Source organism: Podarcis gaigeae (genome assembly GCF_964106915.1).
Source record: "Podarcis gaigeae genome assembly, chromosome: 4".
NCBI lineage: Eukaryota > Metazoa > Chordata > Lepidosauria > Squamata > Lacertidae > Podarcis > Podarcis gaigeae.
In genome coordinates, this window is record NC_139677.1 from 36536558 (window position 1) to 36549445 (window position 12888).

At 40.4% G+C, this 12888-nt stretch overlaps 1 protein-coding gene across 2 annotated transcripts in view; it reads right to left on the bottom strand.

Moving 5' to 3' along the window:
• Nucleotides 1-1016: 1016 nt before the first annotated feature.
• Nucleotides 1017-12888, bottom strand: part of CRLF2 (cytokine receptor like factor 2) — a 49603-nt gene continuing 37731 nt past the window's right edge. For both annotated transcript variants that reach the window (XM_083734528.1, XM_083734527.1), the window contains 7 exons: nt 10934-11097; nt 9549-9685; nt 7768-7921; nt 6326-6443; nt 3985-4069; nt 3072-3201; nt 1017-2340 (listed from right to left, as the gene is read on the bottom strand). In XM_083734528.1, the coding sequence (XP_083590654.1) occupies nt 3079-3201; nt 3985-4069; nt 6326-6443; nt 7768-7921; nt 9549-9685; nt 10934-11097 (781 nt within the window). In that variant the 3' untranslated portion in view covers nt 1017-2340; nt 3072-3078. The remainder of the gene's footprint in view (nt 2341-3071; nt 3202-3984; nt 4070-6325; nt 6444-7767; nt 7922-9548; nt 9686-10933; nt 11098-12888) is intronic.

Here is a 12888-nt window from a genome sequence, read left to right on the forward strand (position 1 = left end):
AAAAGTAAGGTTCTCGTGTACGGTTTCTGATTTCACTTAGTAAACTAATGTGCGTGAGAAGTGTGAAGGACTCTCAGACAAAACAATGCAGGACTTTCTTTGCTGTTCATTTTTCCAAAATACCCGTAGGCACTTGACCACATTATCAGAGCTAAAGCAATACAGCTAAACATCTGCTATTACTATTGTGTATTTTGCCTCTGAGCATGTGTGTGTGGTCTGATAAGTTGTAGACATGCAACATTATAGTTTTTTCTCTGGAGGCAAAGATTCTGTTACAAAGCTTCTGCCTACAGAGATCTGCTTAAAAGCCAAATTATTAACATATGGAAAAGCAAGAATGACACATAAGCCAATGCATAGAAAGAGCATCACTGCAATTCATACTCTGTTCTTACTGAAGACTGTGACCAAGTCAAGTCCTTAGAGACTACCATATAAACCTCTGAAATCACCACCATCTTGTGCTTTATTACAGTCCATGCATTCAGTTGGCTTCATGATCATGCCCTCTACCATGTGCAACATCTGGATGCTGATGGGACATTGAACAATGTAATTTTTCTGTGACTGCTGGTGAGCTTTGAACTTCTCTTCCTTTAGCAAACTGACAACCCAAACCTGACTATTTTCTAGAAGTTGAGGATCTAAACCAGAGGCCACAGGAGCTCACGTCCAACAACATCTGGTGATCCATAGGTTTGCTACCCCTGATCTAAACATGAACTGTCACTGGACCTGTAAAAGGGTTAAAAGAGTATTGGGAATAAACCATAATGGATTGAAAAAAAAGTTATAAAAACACAAAAATCCAGAGTCCTTTTTGTTGGGGATAATTCAGATGTAAATTCCTAGGTGTCAAAAAAGGTTATTTAGGTATGCCACTACTGCAGCCTGTGTTTTGTTAGCCCCAAAATGGAAAGCGAGTGAATTCCCAACTAAAGAGGCAACTTAAGCTGATCGAATATGCGCAGATTGCAGACTTAACATATAGAATAAGAGAATAAGAACATACATTTAGAGAAGATTGGAAAATGTTTATTGAATATATAGGGGGAAACTGGGTACACTTGAAAATGTTGGCAGCATTAAGATAAAGTCAACAGTGTAAATAGGTTTTGATTGATGTAATAATAGAATACTGAATGGTTTAGTTTATGTAAAATATGCAGGGATTTATGATATGCAAAGTGAACCATGGAAAGAGAAGAAGGGAAGTCATTGATATTTTAAGGATGTTTAAATGAGTATTCTAAATTGTAAAACCAAAAAAGTAATAAAAACTATTAAAAAATAAACATGAACTGCCCGTCCTCTAATGCCCTTCTCTGGGTAGACCTGTCTTCATAATTTATGTGCCCATGTGCTGAACATGTGAAGTACGCATCTGTGTGGTGTAATGTGTAAGGGTGTGCTTGTGTGTACACACATTAATTTGGCATAATGCCAAAAACTAACATGGATTCCTCACATTGTTAACTGGCCCCTCTGCCTCTTCTTGCCAGTTCCCAGATGAAAAGCCAGCTTCTGCAATGGACAGGCTAAAGTTCTACATGAGAGACAGTTCTATATTAGCGACCAGTTACATCTCACAGTTTTCAAGGCAGAAAGGTGGGAAGGGAAGAGCTTTCTTGCATTTAGTGCAGTACAGGAGAAACAAAGAAGATCTCAGACCTCATTAGTATTGAGATGAATTTACAAGAGAAGAACTCAGAAATATACCAATCAGTCTACTCCAAAGCTCATTGAGGACTGGAATCATTAGCACAGGGATATGTTTTAGGCATGGCTGAATATCTACACCCTGCGTAAACCTTTTACTCCTCATTGTAACTTGGTGCACCCTATAGACATGTAGTATGTGACAGTCTTTGCATAATGGAGGCAGCCTTCTATTAACCAAAGAAGAGGATATGTCTGTTTCTTTATTTTGAAACAACAATGTGAGTCAAACAACAAAGAACAGGCAACGGTTATGCATTGTCTCCCTGAGTTAGTATCATTGATTGGCTATTTCTTTTTATGATGTGTGATATGAGTATCATTCAACATCCTCTAGAATGGCTATGTACATATCATCTACCCAAGTTACATGTCATCTACCACTTCATTTCTCACTGTTATTTAATATGCATTTGACACTCAGAAGTCTTCTTGGCAGAGGATCCACAGATGACACAGAGGACACGGTGGAAGGAGGACGGAGATAAGCATGTGAGCAAAGTCGGGTGGTTGAAATCGCAAGAACGACCTGTTGATGTTGCCTTCAGCGGTTGTACAACAAGCATTGACTCTGAAGTTCTGGTACACGTTGGACCCCTTCAGTATCTTCTTGATTGCCTACCATAATAACATCATGGAGGGGGAACAAAGTGTTATGCATTTGTGGGAGGTAGGCTGTATACCCAAGCCCCCTTCCAATTCCTGGATCTGGCGTGGATTCAATTCCTGGAATAGCCAGACTAGCTTCCTCATGGTGTACTGGCCCCCTAAGTACAGACCATTAAGGTACACATGGGTGCCTCCCACCTCCCACAACTGTTAGTTAGAAAGAAAAACAGTTAGAGATTGAACTATGTGAGCTTTAAGCTGGAAGCGAGGGCTGGGAAGCCAGAGAGACAGAGCAATGCCTGATCTCTGCTTGAATCCAAGGCTATGGTGATGGGAGTAGCAAGACTCTCTTGAGATGCTAATGCTATGAGTCCTTCCAATGTAGGTTCAGGTTGTACATATGTGTAAATAAACAATATATCCTAAAGAAACAACAGTCTTCGGTTTTGAGGAAACAGAACCCTGAGTAAGCACCTGGAACCCCTAGAGTCTCACAACATTTGGAGACTAGGGTGGCATGCAACAATATTGAGAAAACATATTCTGTGCCCTAGTTCATACATTCAGAGGAGGTGCCAAGACAGTACAGAGAAGGGGCGCCATAAGCCCTCTCTACCATTGGACAAACAGTGACATTGTGAACGAGCCCTTCATATGAGCAGCAAACTCCATGTAAACCTGGGTCCTGAAGTTCTTTCTTCTCCTTTTTGAGGGAACTGTGCAGATTTCAAGAATGTTACCTCTGGCTTATACTTTGGCTCCCTGGAAATCTTTTCCTTCTTCCTCTTCAATTGCACATTCTTCTTCATCATCATCATCATATTTTATCTTTGTTTGAACCAGCACATTTTGTGTCTTGCTAATCCATTCCTTTAAAAATGTGGATATCATCATTTGCTTAAGCAGAAATTCTTCCTACTAGATAAACTCAGCTGATGTAAAACCAACTTCCAGTTCATTAACACAAGCCAGAGGGCTGACTACAATAGTCTGAATTCTTCATTACAGTTTCTTATAATATTATACTTTGTGCATTAAAATTCTACACCAGATGTCATTTTTTCTTCCTTTCAAGATGCGGTTTTCTATTCCAGTATTTGGGTACCAATGTCTTACCATTTTCCTATAACTTTTCTAACAACATTTAATTTTCCTAGTATGACTATGGGGTCTGTACTTAATTTATGTCCTGAAATCTTCTCAATTTTTATCACCTCAATCCAAAACATTTTTTTTACAACCTCTCTAAATATATTTAAAGTTTCTGTGGCTTTACACATTTGTAATGTTTACTTCTTTTTTGCAACTTATAAAGAGCAAGTACAAAATCTTGTAAAAAATAAATCTTTAACTGCAACATCTGTAAAGTATTTTAGACTTCCTTGAAAAATATTGATCCAGTGTTTTTTGGTAATTGGTAATTGCTTTATTAGGCTTAATAAAGATGTGAGTCTTTGTTGCAGCAAGATAAAACCATGATTCTAGATTTGCTTTCCTCTCAATAGTCACATATTCTCTGGGGTATTAAAAATCACTAAATGTGCAGCTGGGAACACAAGAATGCATGCATATTTCAGAGGGATCAAACTAAGTTTGAGAAAAAGAAAATCAGAATACAAGGGAAAGAAACCTGGAAAAAATATGATGCTTTACCTGAAAGTTCCCATTATGATCGCTGAATAAATCAGAATATAGATGTTTGGGGTCTGGTACAGCAGGCACTAGGATCTTCCTAATTCTGTAAAAAAAAGAAATAATTTAAATGATTACAATAAAAAACCATAAAAGAAAAAGAAAAGCTGTGTTCGAAAAGTAGACATTAAATATAGGATCTTCAGCATTTAAATAAAAGCAGAAACAGACATTTTATGCCCCAGATAATTTTAAGGGTGCTTAAAAACAAAGAAGGGAAAATAGTTTATTCTAAAAATTAATGGCACATATAGCAAATGGGATGGGGAATGAATGACACCTTTCAGCTGATGACAGACAATATACCAGGCTCAGAGCTTAAAGTCAGAGCCTAGTTCATTTAAAGGGATTTCATAGAACCAGGCATGCAACTTCCCTTACACTTAAAGTCAGGTTGGGGACAAACTTGGCCCAAAAGTTCAGGATTTCACTCTCCCTCATCATGACCAGGACAAACATCTTTGAAAGTGAACAGGATTTTTGACCCTGCATATATGAATCCACCACAATCTGATCAAATGGCTCCATCACAAAATCATCATACTCAGTAATATTTTCTTACTAGTAAAGTTTCCATTTATTATGATAAACAGAGTCTGTTGTGTTTCTCCAGAGCACAGAGAGAGCACTGATTCCTTGCCAAGGAAGAATGGACAGCTAAAAGTTACATCCACTGCAAATGCTGTTCTAAAAAGAGGGGTTTTAGATACACGCACCCATACAGCATGTTAAAAAGATGTGCAAGGGTGGTTACACTTAGGACTATACTCAGCTACCTTAATCCGGGTCAGGCCTTTGAGCCAACTAGCTCAAAATTACCGAATGTTAGTCGCTCTCCAGGGTTCTGGATGGGAAGTCTCTCATACCTACCTGGAGATGCCAGGGATTGCTTACCTCTCCCTCAACAGGAAACAGTGGCTCATGTTCTCCTGTCCTGTCCCCTTTATCTGAGGAATGAAATCATTACCCCACTCTTACTTACCATCCCAGGCTGCCTATCTGAGGCCACATTGAAGAAGAAGAGTTTGGATTTGATATCCCGCCTTTCACTCCCCTTCAGGAGTCTCAAAGCGGCTAACATTCTCCTTTCCCTTCCTCCCCCACAACAAACACTCTGTGAGATGAGTGGGGCTGAGAGACTTCACAGAAGTGTGACTGGCCCAAGGTCACCCAGCAGCTGCATGTGGAGGAGCGGAGACACGAACCCGGTTCCCCACATTATGTGACTGCCGCTCTTAACCACTACACCACACTGGCTCTCTTGTTCTTTCTTTTATCAGATCAAAATGATCAGACAACAGCAAAGGTTGCTAGGTTTATCGAGGGTGCAATGAGATTAAGGGCCACTATCTGAACGATAATCTTGGTCATTTGATTGCCCTCTTTACCCATTGCTGTCTTTTTTATTTGTATATATTGCTTGTTTTATGTTGCTATGGCCATTGGCTAATGCAAATAAAGTTTATCTATCCATCTCTCCCCCAACACATGCAGCTGCAATGCCACGACCGGCTGGCATGTGAAAGGACTCTAAGCACACACATCAGTATTCACACAAAACCCCTTCACACATTGGCCAAACTGTGGAGGCATGCCTTCTCCAACTATTGGTGGTGGGGCTAGCCAAGATGGTTTCACGATGCTCCTCATGCATTCTTTTATGAGCCCAATCCTTAATTTTATCCAGGATGAGTGAAGGGAAGCCACTTCATATTCTGATTGGCTAGAAGACTTTACATAAACTTCTTGTACCACCTTGTGACTATTATGTTACTTGTTGGCCAGAGGGCTTCCTTTGAATCTTCTCTAGCGTTCCACCCTTTCTTTGCCTTCAGGCTCAGCTCCTGCCCATCCAATCTGTTCATTCTTACCTACACACAAAAAACTTCACACAGCTTCTCCGGTAAGGATTTACACAGTAAATCCTGAAGACATAGTTGGCCCCACTCTGACTCAGATCCCATGCATTCGTTCTCTACTATTTTCAAAATTATAAACCTGGAAGACCCACATAATAAACTGTATATAGCAAATTCCAAACATTCCATCCCATAATCTGTAACATGGGAGTAAAATTCCCTGGGGGGGGGGGGAGTAAACTGCTGAAGGTCTATCTGCCACACCTTGATCATCCTCATCTCCACCAGCCAAGATCCAGTGGATAGGTGCAGTTCATCCTTTCTCAAAATGCACACTGTACCCATTAGATCCCTGAAATGTGTAGGCCTTCCCGCCACAAATATTGTTCTGTCATTTTGATCATTTTGATCAAAGGTTTGTGAGTGCACAAAGCAGCATTTACCTTTCCCATCTGCAAACGCACAACAGAAGGGCAAATATTACCAGGACGCCAGCCATCACCAAAGTCAAAGGGATTACTGTAATTGATTTGGGTTCAGAGACATCTATATCACAGGAATCTTTGAGGAATGACAAAAAGAAAAAAGTTCAAAGTGTTTTCCAGTATATTTTAAAAAAGAAACATCAGATTCTTTAAAGCATATTTTGGCCAACTCTTTCTTTCGAAAAGCAATTATTAAAAAATGGAATAATATATACTATTAATCTTTAGGCCACCATTATTTTAAGCTTCTACATTTCACAATAATGTGGAATTTTGTGTTGTCCACTGAAGTACCCTTCTGCTAAGATGAAAGAATACAAGAATACCGGTATGAGATTTTTCTGCTTTGTGAATAAAAATTAGCTCTTTATATTGTCATTTAGCTCTTTATATTGTCATTTATATAACTAACCTTCTTCGTTCCAACAGAAAGCGTGACTATACTGGAATAGGAAATATGGTGTCATGTACATGTGCTGATGCCAGCTAATGAATGCTTTTAAAGGAATATATTATAACAAAATGTTGTCTGGAGAGAATATCAACTGAAATTCATTTAAAGTCCTATGTCCAATTCTCTGCTGTTTCACAGTTGTGAAATGGGCCACTGGGGTGTCACTGAAAACAGATTCCTGTGTTGACTAATCACCCTCAGTGCTGTAGCATTTGGAAATATGGCTTGGGACCGTTATGGGAGAACTCTGCTCAGTTTGGATCTTGACTTTTATAGTCGCTTACTGGGGTTGATGGGGATTGTAGTTCCACAATATGTGATGAATCAAAGTTTTCCCTCAACTGCCCTAAAGCGTGCCCCACTTCCGACACCCTTCCCCAAAACGCACCCTGAAATGGTAAGGTAGCAGTACAGTGGCATGGTTTCATTGGAGTTGTCTGTGCAAAACCTCCCAGCCCCCAGAATACTGCGATGGCAACTTTCCAGTGGAGAACTACATTTCCCAGACTCCTCAGTGCCTGGAAAGAATCATTGAAGGGATTTTGTCATTGCCTTGTTATCACTGCTAATTTGGGAGTGGGGGGATTTGACAGCAGGGCAGGGGAGGGTAACTTGTTGGTTCTTAAACAATTTAAAATCAAATAAAATACTGGATTTGTTGTGTTATGGTGACAGAATGTGGAGTATGAATATAATAATAATAATAATAATAATAATAATAATAATAATAATAATAATAATAAAACTTTAATTGTGCAAACCTAAAACATATGTGCTTGAATCCGTACTGCAGAAGAGTGGCAGTCTGGGGGCACCCTGTATATAAGACAGCATACCCTGAACACTAAATAAATGACAAGAAGTAGGTCTGCATGTTAGCATTATCTAGAAATAGAAGTTTCAGAAAGAGGATTTACAGTAGCAGTGCATTTTATTTTATTTTTACCTACAGAGCTGCCATTTTTCCAATGTGTTTCTGCTCCCCATTCACTGGAATAAGCAAACACACTGCAACTGTGATTCAGCCTGAATCGAAAGGAATAGCATTTCGCTGGATCAAATCCTTGGTCTTTAATCTCACAACATTCTCGGTCCCTAGACTGAACAGCAAGAGTATCAGTCATTAATAATTTTGGTCACTGTATATTTTCTAGGCTATTCTAACAGGCTTTTGGAATATTTTGGTTGGGGCCCAATATCAGTACTAGGAAAAGAGTTGTGTCTTCAGACTTTAGAACTCACTTGTAGTGTAATTGTTTGCACCACAATTCTAAACAATATATATTGAATCATAGACTACTGAGAGTTTCTTTAAAATCCAATACAGTAGATCCAATACAGTAGATCACTTCCACATTTCTGTTTTTGAAGAACAAAGCATTAGGTTTTCATCTTACATCCCTTTGTATCATATTTTGTTCTTTATTTTTCCCCTCATTTCTTATCTCAGGGTTATATCCTATGCTTGCCTTGCACAGAGTAGACCCATTGAAATCAATGGACATGACGAACTTAGTTTGATACAACCCTTAGTTCATTATACTGGCAATGCTTTGAAAGAAAGAAGCTTGTACACCATGAGGAAGTAATCAACATATGAATTAGAACAATGAAGTAGCAACTCCGGGATTTCCCCAGCTTTCTTGCACATAAAGTCCCCAAGGAATTATCAGATCTTTAGTTGCCTAAACACAGCTACCCTTAAGCACAGTTTGTGAAATTAAGTTCCACTCAGATAATTGGGACTGTGTGTCAAAATACACAGATGAGGGGGATGTGAGCAACTGTCCACTGGCAATCAATTTAGAGTACACTGTGATGTCACTGCATAACCGCCAACATTTCTCCAATGAGAATTTTTGTTATTTATACCCCACCCATCTGACTGGGTTGCCCCAGCCAATCTGGGTGGCTTCCAACAGATATAAAAACATAATAAAACATTAAACATTTAAAAACTTCCCTATACAGTGGTACCTCGGGTTAAGTACTTAATTCATTCCGGAGGTCCGTTCTTAACCTGAAACTGTTCTTAACCTGAAGCACCACTTTAGCTAATGGGGCCTCCTGCTGCCGCTGTGCTGCCGGAGCACGATTTCTGTTCTCATCCTGAAGCAAAGTTCTTAAGGTACTATTTCTGGGTTAGCGGAGTCTGTAACCTGAAGCCCCTGTAACCTGAAGCGTATGTAACTCAAGGTACCACTGTACAGAGCTGCCTTCAGATGTCTTCTAAAGGTTGTATCTCATTGGATCAGGAGTCACATAACTCCATACCCTCCAACATTTCTCCAGTGAAAATAGGGGTGTCCAGGATCTAATCAGAAACCGTGACGGCTTCTGTAAATCTGGGCCTGTCCCTGGAAAATAGGGGAAATTGGAGAGTCTATCCTTGCTCAGATAATTCTTTTCCCTGCATCCTGTGTCTTGCATAAGTTCCAAGCTGCAAATGCAGGAGATTTGATCTGCACAATAATCAGAACACTTTCCACATGTGGGCCTCAGCGGTCCATTTGCAATTCTGGACATCTCAGCTTTGCCAGGGTCAAGGCCTTCTTTCTTGCTGCTGGCAACCCAAGATGATGAGTTTCAAATTCATTGATTCGAGACTATGTTGATGTGGTGGAAAACTCCTAACAAAAAACACCCACATTTATTTCTGCACTGCAAAAGAAAAAGTCTCTTTCCAGGTTTCCATTCTGCAACGCAAAGCTGCACTTATCTACCCACCTGCCAATCTTTGTCAAGTTGGCTTTTGTACTGAAGTTCAAAGCGAAAACAATGTTCCTTGTCAACTCCCTTGCACTGCACAGTTACTTTGTCATCTGCCCATTGGAAAGTAACGTGTTCAGGTGGGTTGGGCTTCACTGGTGAAGATAAAATTAATACACTCAATTACACAGTCTAGCTACAAAATGTTTGAATTGAACACATTGGACTTGTTAGCATCTCATGATTGAAGCCTGCTCAAATAACAACAAAATACGAAATCACATAAGCTATCAGTCAACTAATAACTGCTATGGCATGTTGTTGCATGCTATATAAGGTTAAATATGTGGCGAGAACACTTTTAAATGCAGTCAGATAGCAAAAACTACTGCATACCGAGAATCAAATGCTGTTGTGTATGATAGTTATAAACTGATTCCTGGGGATTCCTGGGTTCTTTGAAAGCATGAAAGGCAGTCCCTCATTGAAAAGGAGTGTGAGAACACAAGGTTCTTGGAAAGACACTTTGTCCCCATCATAGATTTTTCCCCGAATATGGTAGTCATATTTGTCACAGTGAAACTCCAAAGCATTCTGTGTTACCTGAGTGTGTGCCTTAGAACATTAATCAGAATCCTCTACAATACTGAATTCCCAGACAGAGATTGATGTGGAAAGGTAGAAACAGCAGAACAGCTCTCCGTACTATGAAAAACAAGGTACTACTGCATATAAATGGCATCAAAAATGGTAAAAAATTGAAATTAGGCAGCATTGGGGATAGGAGGAGGAGGAGGAGGAGGAGGAGGAGGAGGAGGAGGAGGAGGTGAAGTAGTAAAGGACCCCTGGATGGTTAAATCCAGTCAAAGGTGACTATGGGGTTGCGGCGCTCATCTCACTTTCAGGCCAAGGGAGCTGGCGTTTGTCCACAGACAGCTTTCTGGATTATGTGGCCAGCATGACTAAACCACTTCTGGCACAACGGAACACCATGATGGAAGCCAGAGCACACAGAAATTCCAATTACCTTCCCGCCACAGCAGTACCTATTTATTTACTTTCACTGGCATGCTTTGAAACTGCCAGGATGGCAGGAGCTGAGACAGAGCATCGGGAGCTCACCCCATCACGGGGATTTGAACAGCTGACCTTCTGATTGGAAAGCCCAAGAGGCTGTAATTTAGACCACAGCATCACCCATGTCATAATAATAATAATAATAATAATAATAATAATAATAATAATAATAATAATAATAATAATAATATTACACAGATATTTACTAAGCAGAATTTGAAGAGGTCAAATTGCTGTTGCTTCCCCTTTTTTTTCCTTTTGTAATCCTAGTGAGGCACTCACACCTGAAAAGGTTACTGCCAGAGTGATAATAGTTGTTAACTTACACAAATTGCTGCTCTCTTGTTCATCAAAGTAACCCTCCTCTGTCTGATTTGGATTCCTAATGTAAATGTGCAGATATCTCCCTTCAGTAGGAAACAGACACCCACTATTGTATCCTTGGTCATGGAAATATTCAATGCACTGCTTCTCTTCTTGTTCATCAAATCTGCAATTGAAATAATCATACTCAATAAGATGGCAAAAACCTTTTCCATTGAAAATCAGGATATTTGGAAATGCCTTAAAGGGGATAATCCTTGCCTAGCCCTTTGCACTCTAGAGCAGATTCCTGTCCTGCCAGGTCCTGTCCATGAAATGTAAGATACTTATTTTATTTTATTTCAATAATAGAAGGCAGTAGTGTTTAGTTGGCCTCCTTTGAAACACTTTTTCCAAAAAGCAAGGCAATTGACAGGATTTGACAACTACAAGTCATGTGTTGTTCCTTTGGGGTAGGGACAACATGATTTTCAACTATACTGGTTTTGACCATCTATTTAATTTCCACCACTTCAATATTAACAGCTTCACTCTACAACAGTTTGCAGTTTTAAATAAGTAAAGTTATTGTTTTGGGTATTTACAATTCTGAGAGTTCAGCCAGCACAATGATGCTTGTCTTCTATAGCAACAGGGCTCATCTGCCGCTAAGTTATCAAAAGACAGTGCTGACATCTAAAGCAAGAAGAGGGAATAGCAAGGTTATTGCAAGAAGTCTTGCCTCTTCCAAGATAGCCTTACTCTGCTGGTTCTGCAGCTTCAACGGGCAGCTTGCCAGAAAGCATGAAAAGCCCCACCAGCCAGGAGAGAGGGGTGTTGTGTGTGACATATTCCAGCAGCTCACCCATTTATTCTTGTACTTTTTGCACTGTCTGGAGGCTCTATATTCCACTCAGTGGCTTTAGATACCACCGACTATCCTTCTGGAGTGACTGTCTGAATTAGGGGTGGATGGCACCACTTTGTGGTGGTTCCAGTCCTACTTGAATGGTCATTCCCAGAAGTTGTTGCTTGGGGGATGGAACCAGCCCATGGAACTTTCAATGTGGGGTTCCGCAGGGCTCAATCTTATCCCCTACATTGTTTAACATCTACTGTACATGAAACCGCTGGGTGGGGTTATCTGGAGGTTTGGAGTTTGTTGTCAGCAGTATACTGATGACACTCAGTTCTATTTCTCCTTTACATCTGCAGGTGAGGCAGTGGAAGTGCTGGACCAGTGTCTTACCTCAGTAATGGACTGGATGAGAGCCAACAAACTGAAACTCAATCCAGATAAGATTGAGGCACTGTTAGACTGAATGGGTGGGAGGTCGCCTGCTGTTGATGGGGTTACACTTCCTCTCAAGGAGCAGTTTCATAGCTTGGGGGCACTCCTGGATCCTTTGTTGCTGCTCAAGGCTCAGGTGGCCTCAGTGGTCCAGAGTGCCTTCCAACTGCTTTGGCTGGTGGCCCAGCTATGCCACTGTCTGGACAGGGATAGCCTAACTACTGTTGTCTATGCTCTGGTAACCTCAAGGTTCGATTACTGAAATGCGTTATATATAGGGCTGCCTCTGGAGACGGTTCGGAAACTTCAGCTGGTGCAGAATTCAGTGGCCAGGTTGCTCACCGGAGTAAGATGGTTTAAGCATATTACACCGAGCCACACATGCTACAAGAAAGTCCAGTGAAACCAACAGTCACATTGAGAATTGGCCACCAGAATTGGCCATAGGTTGTAGGTTTTTTAAAGTGTTGAGAATACAGCTTTCTCCCAACAACCAAACAGAAAAGCTATTTGTAGCCTCCAAACAATATGGAATGGACAGTGAATATGTGCAATAAGAAGGAAGCCAGATCAATGTTCTCACCAGCTTGAGTTCAGAATATAAATATAAAATCTTATCTATCTCATGCTTTAGTTCCTTTGGATTAAAGGGAGTGAAAGGAAAGGGAATGGGGGGTGCATTTATAG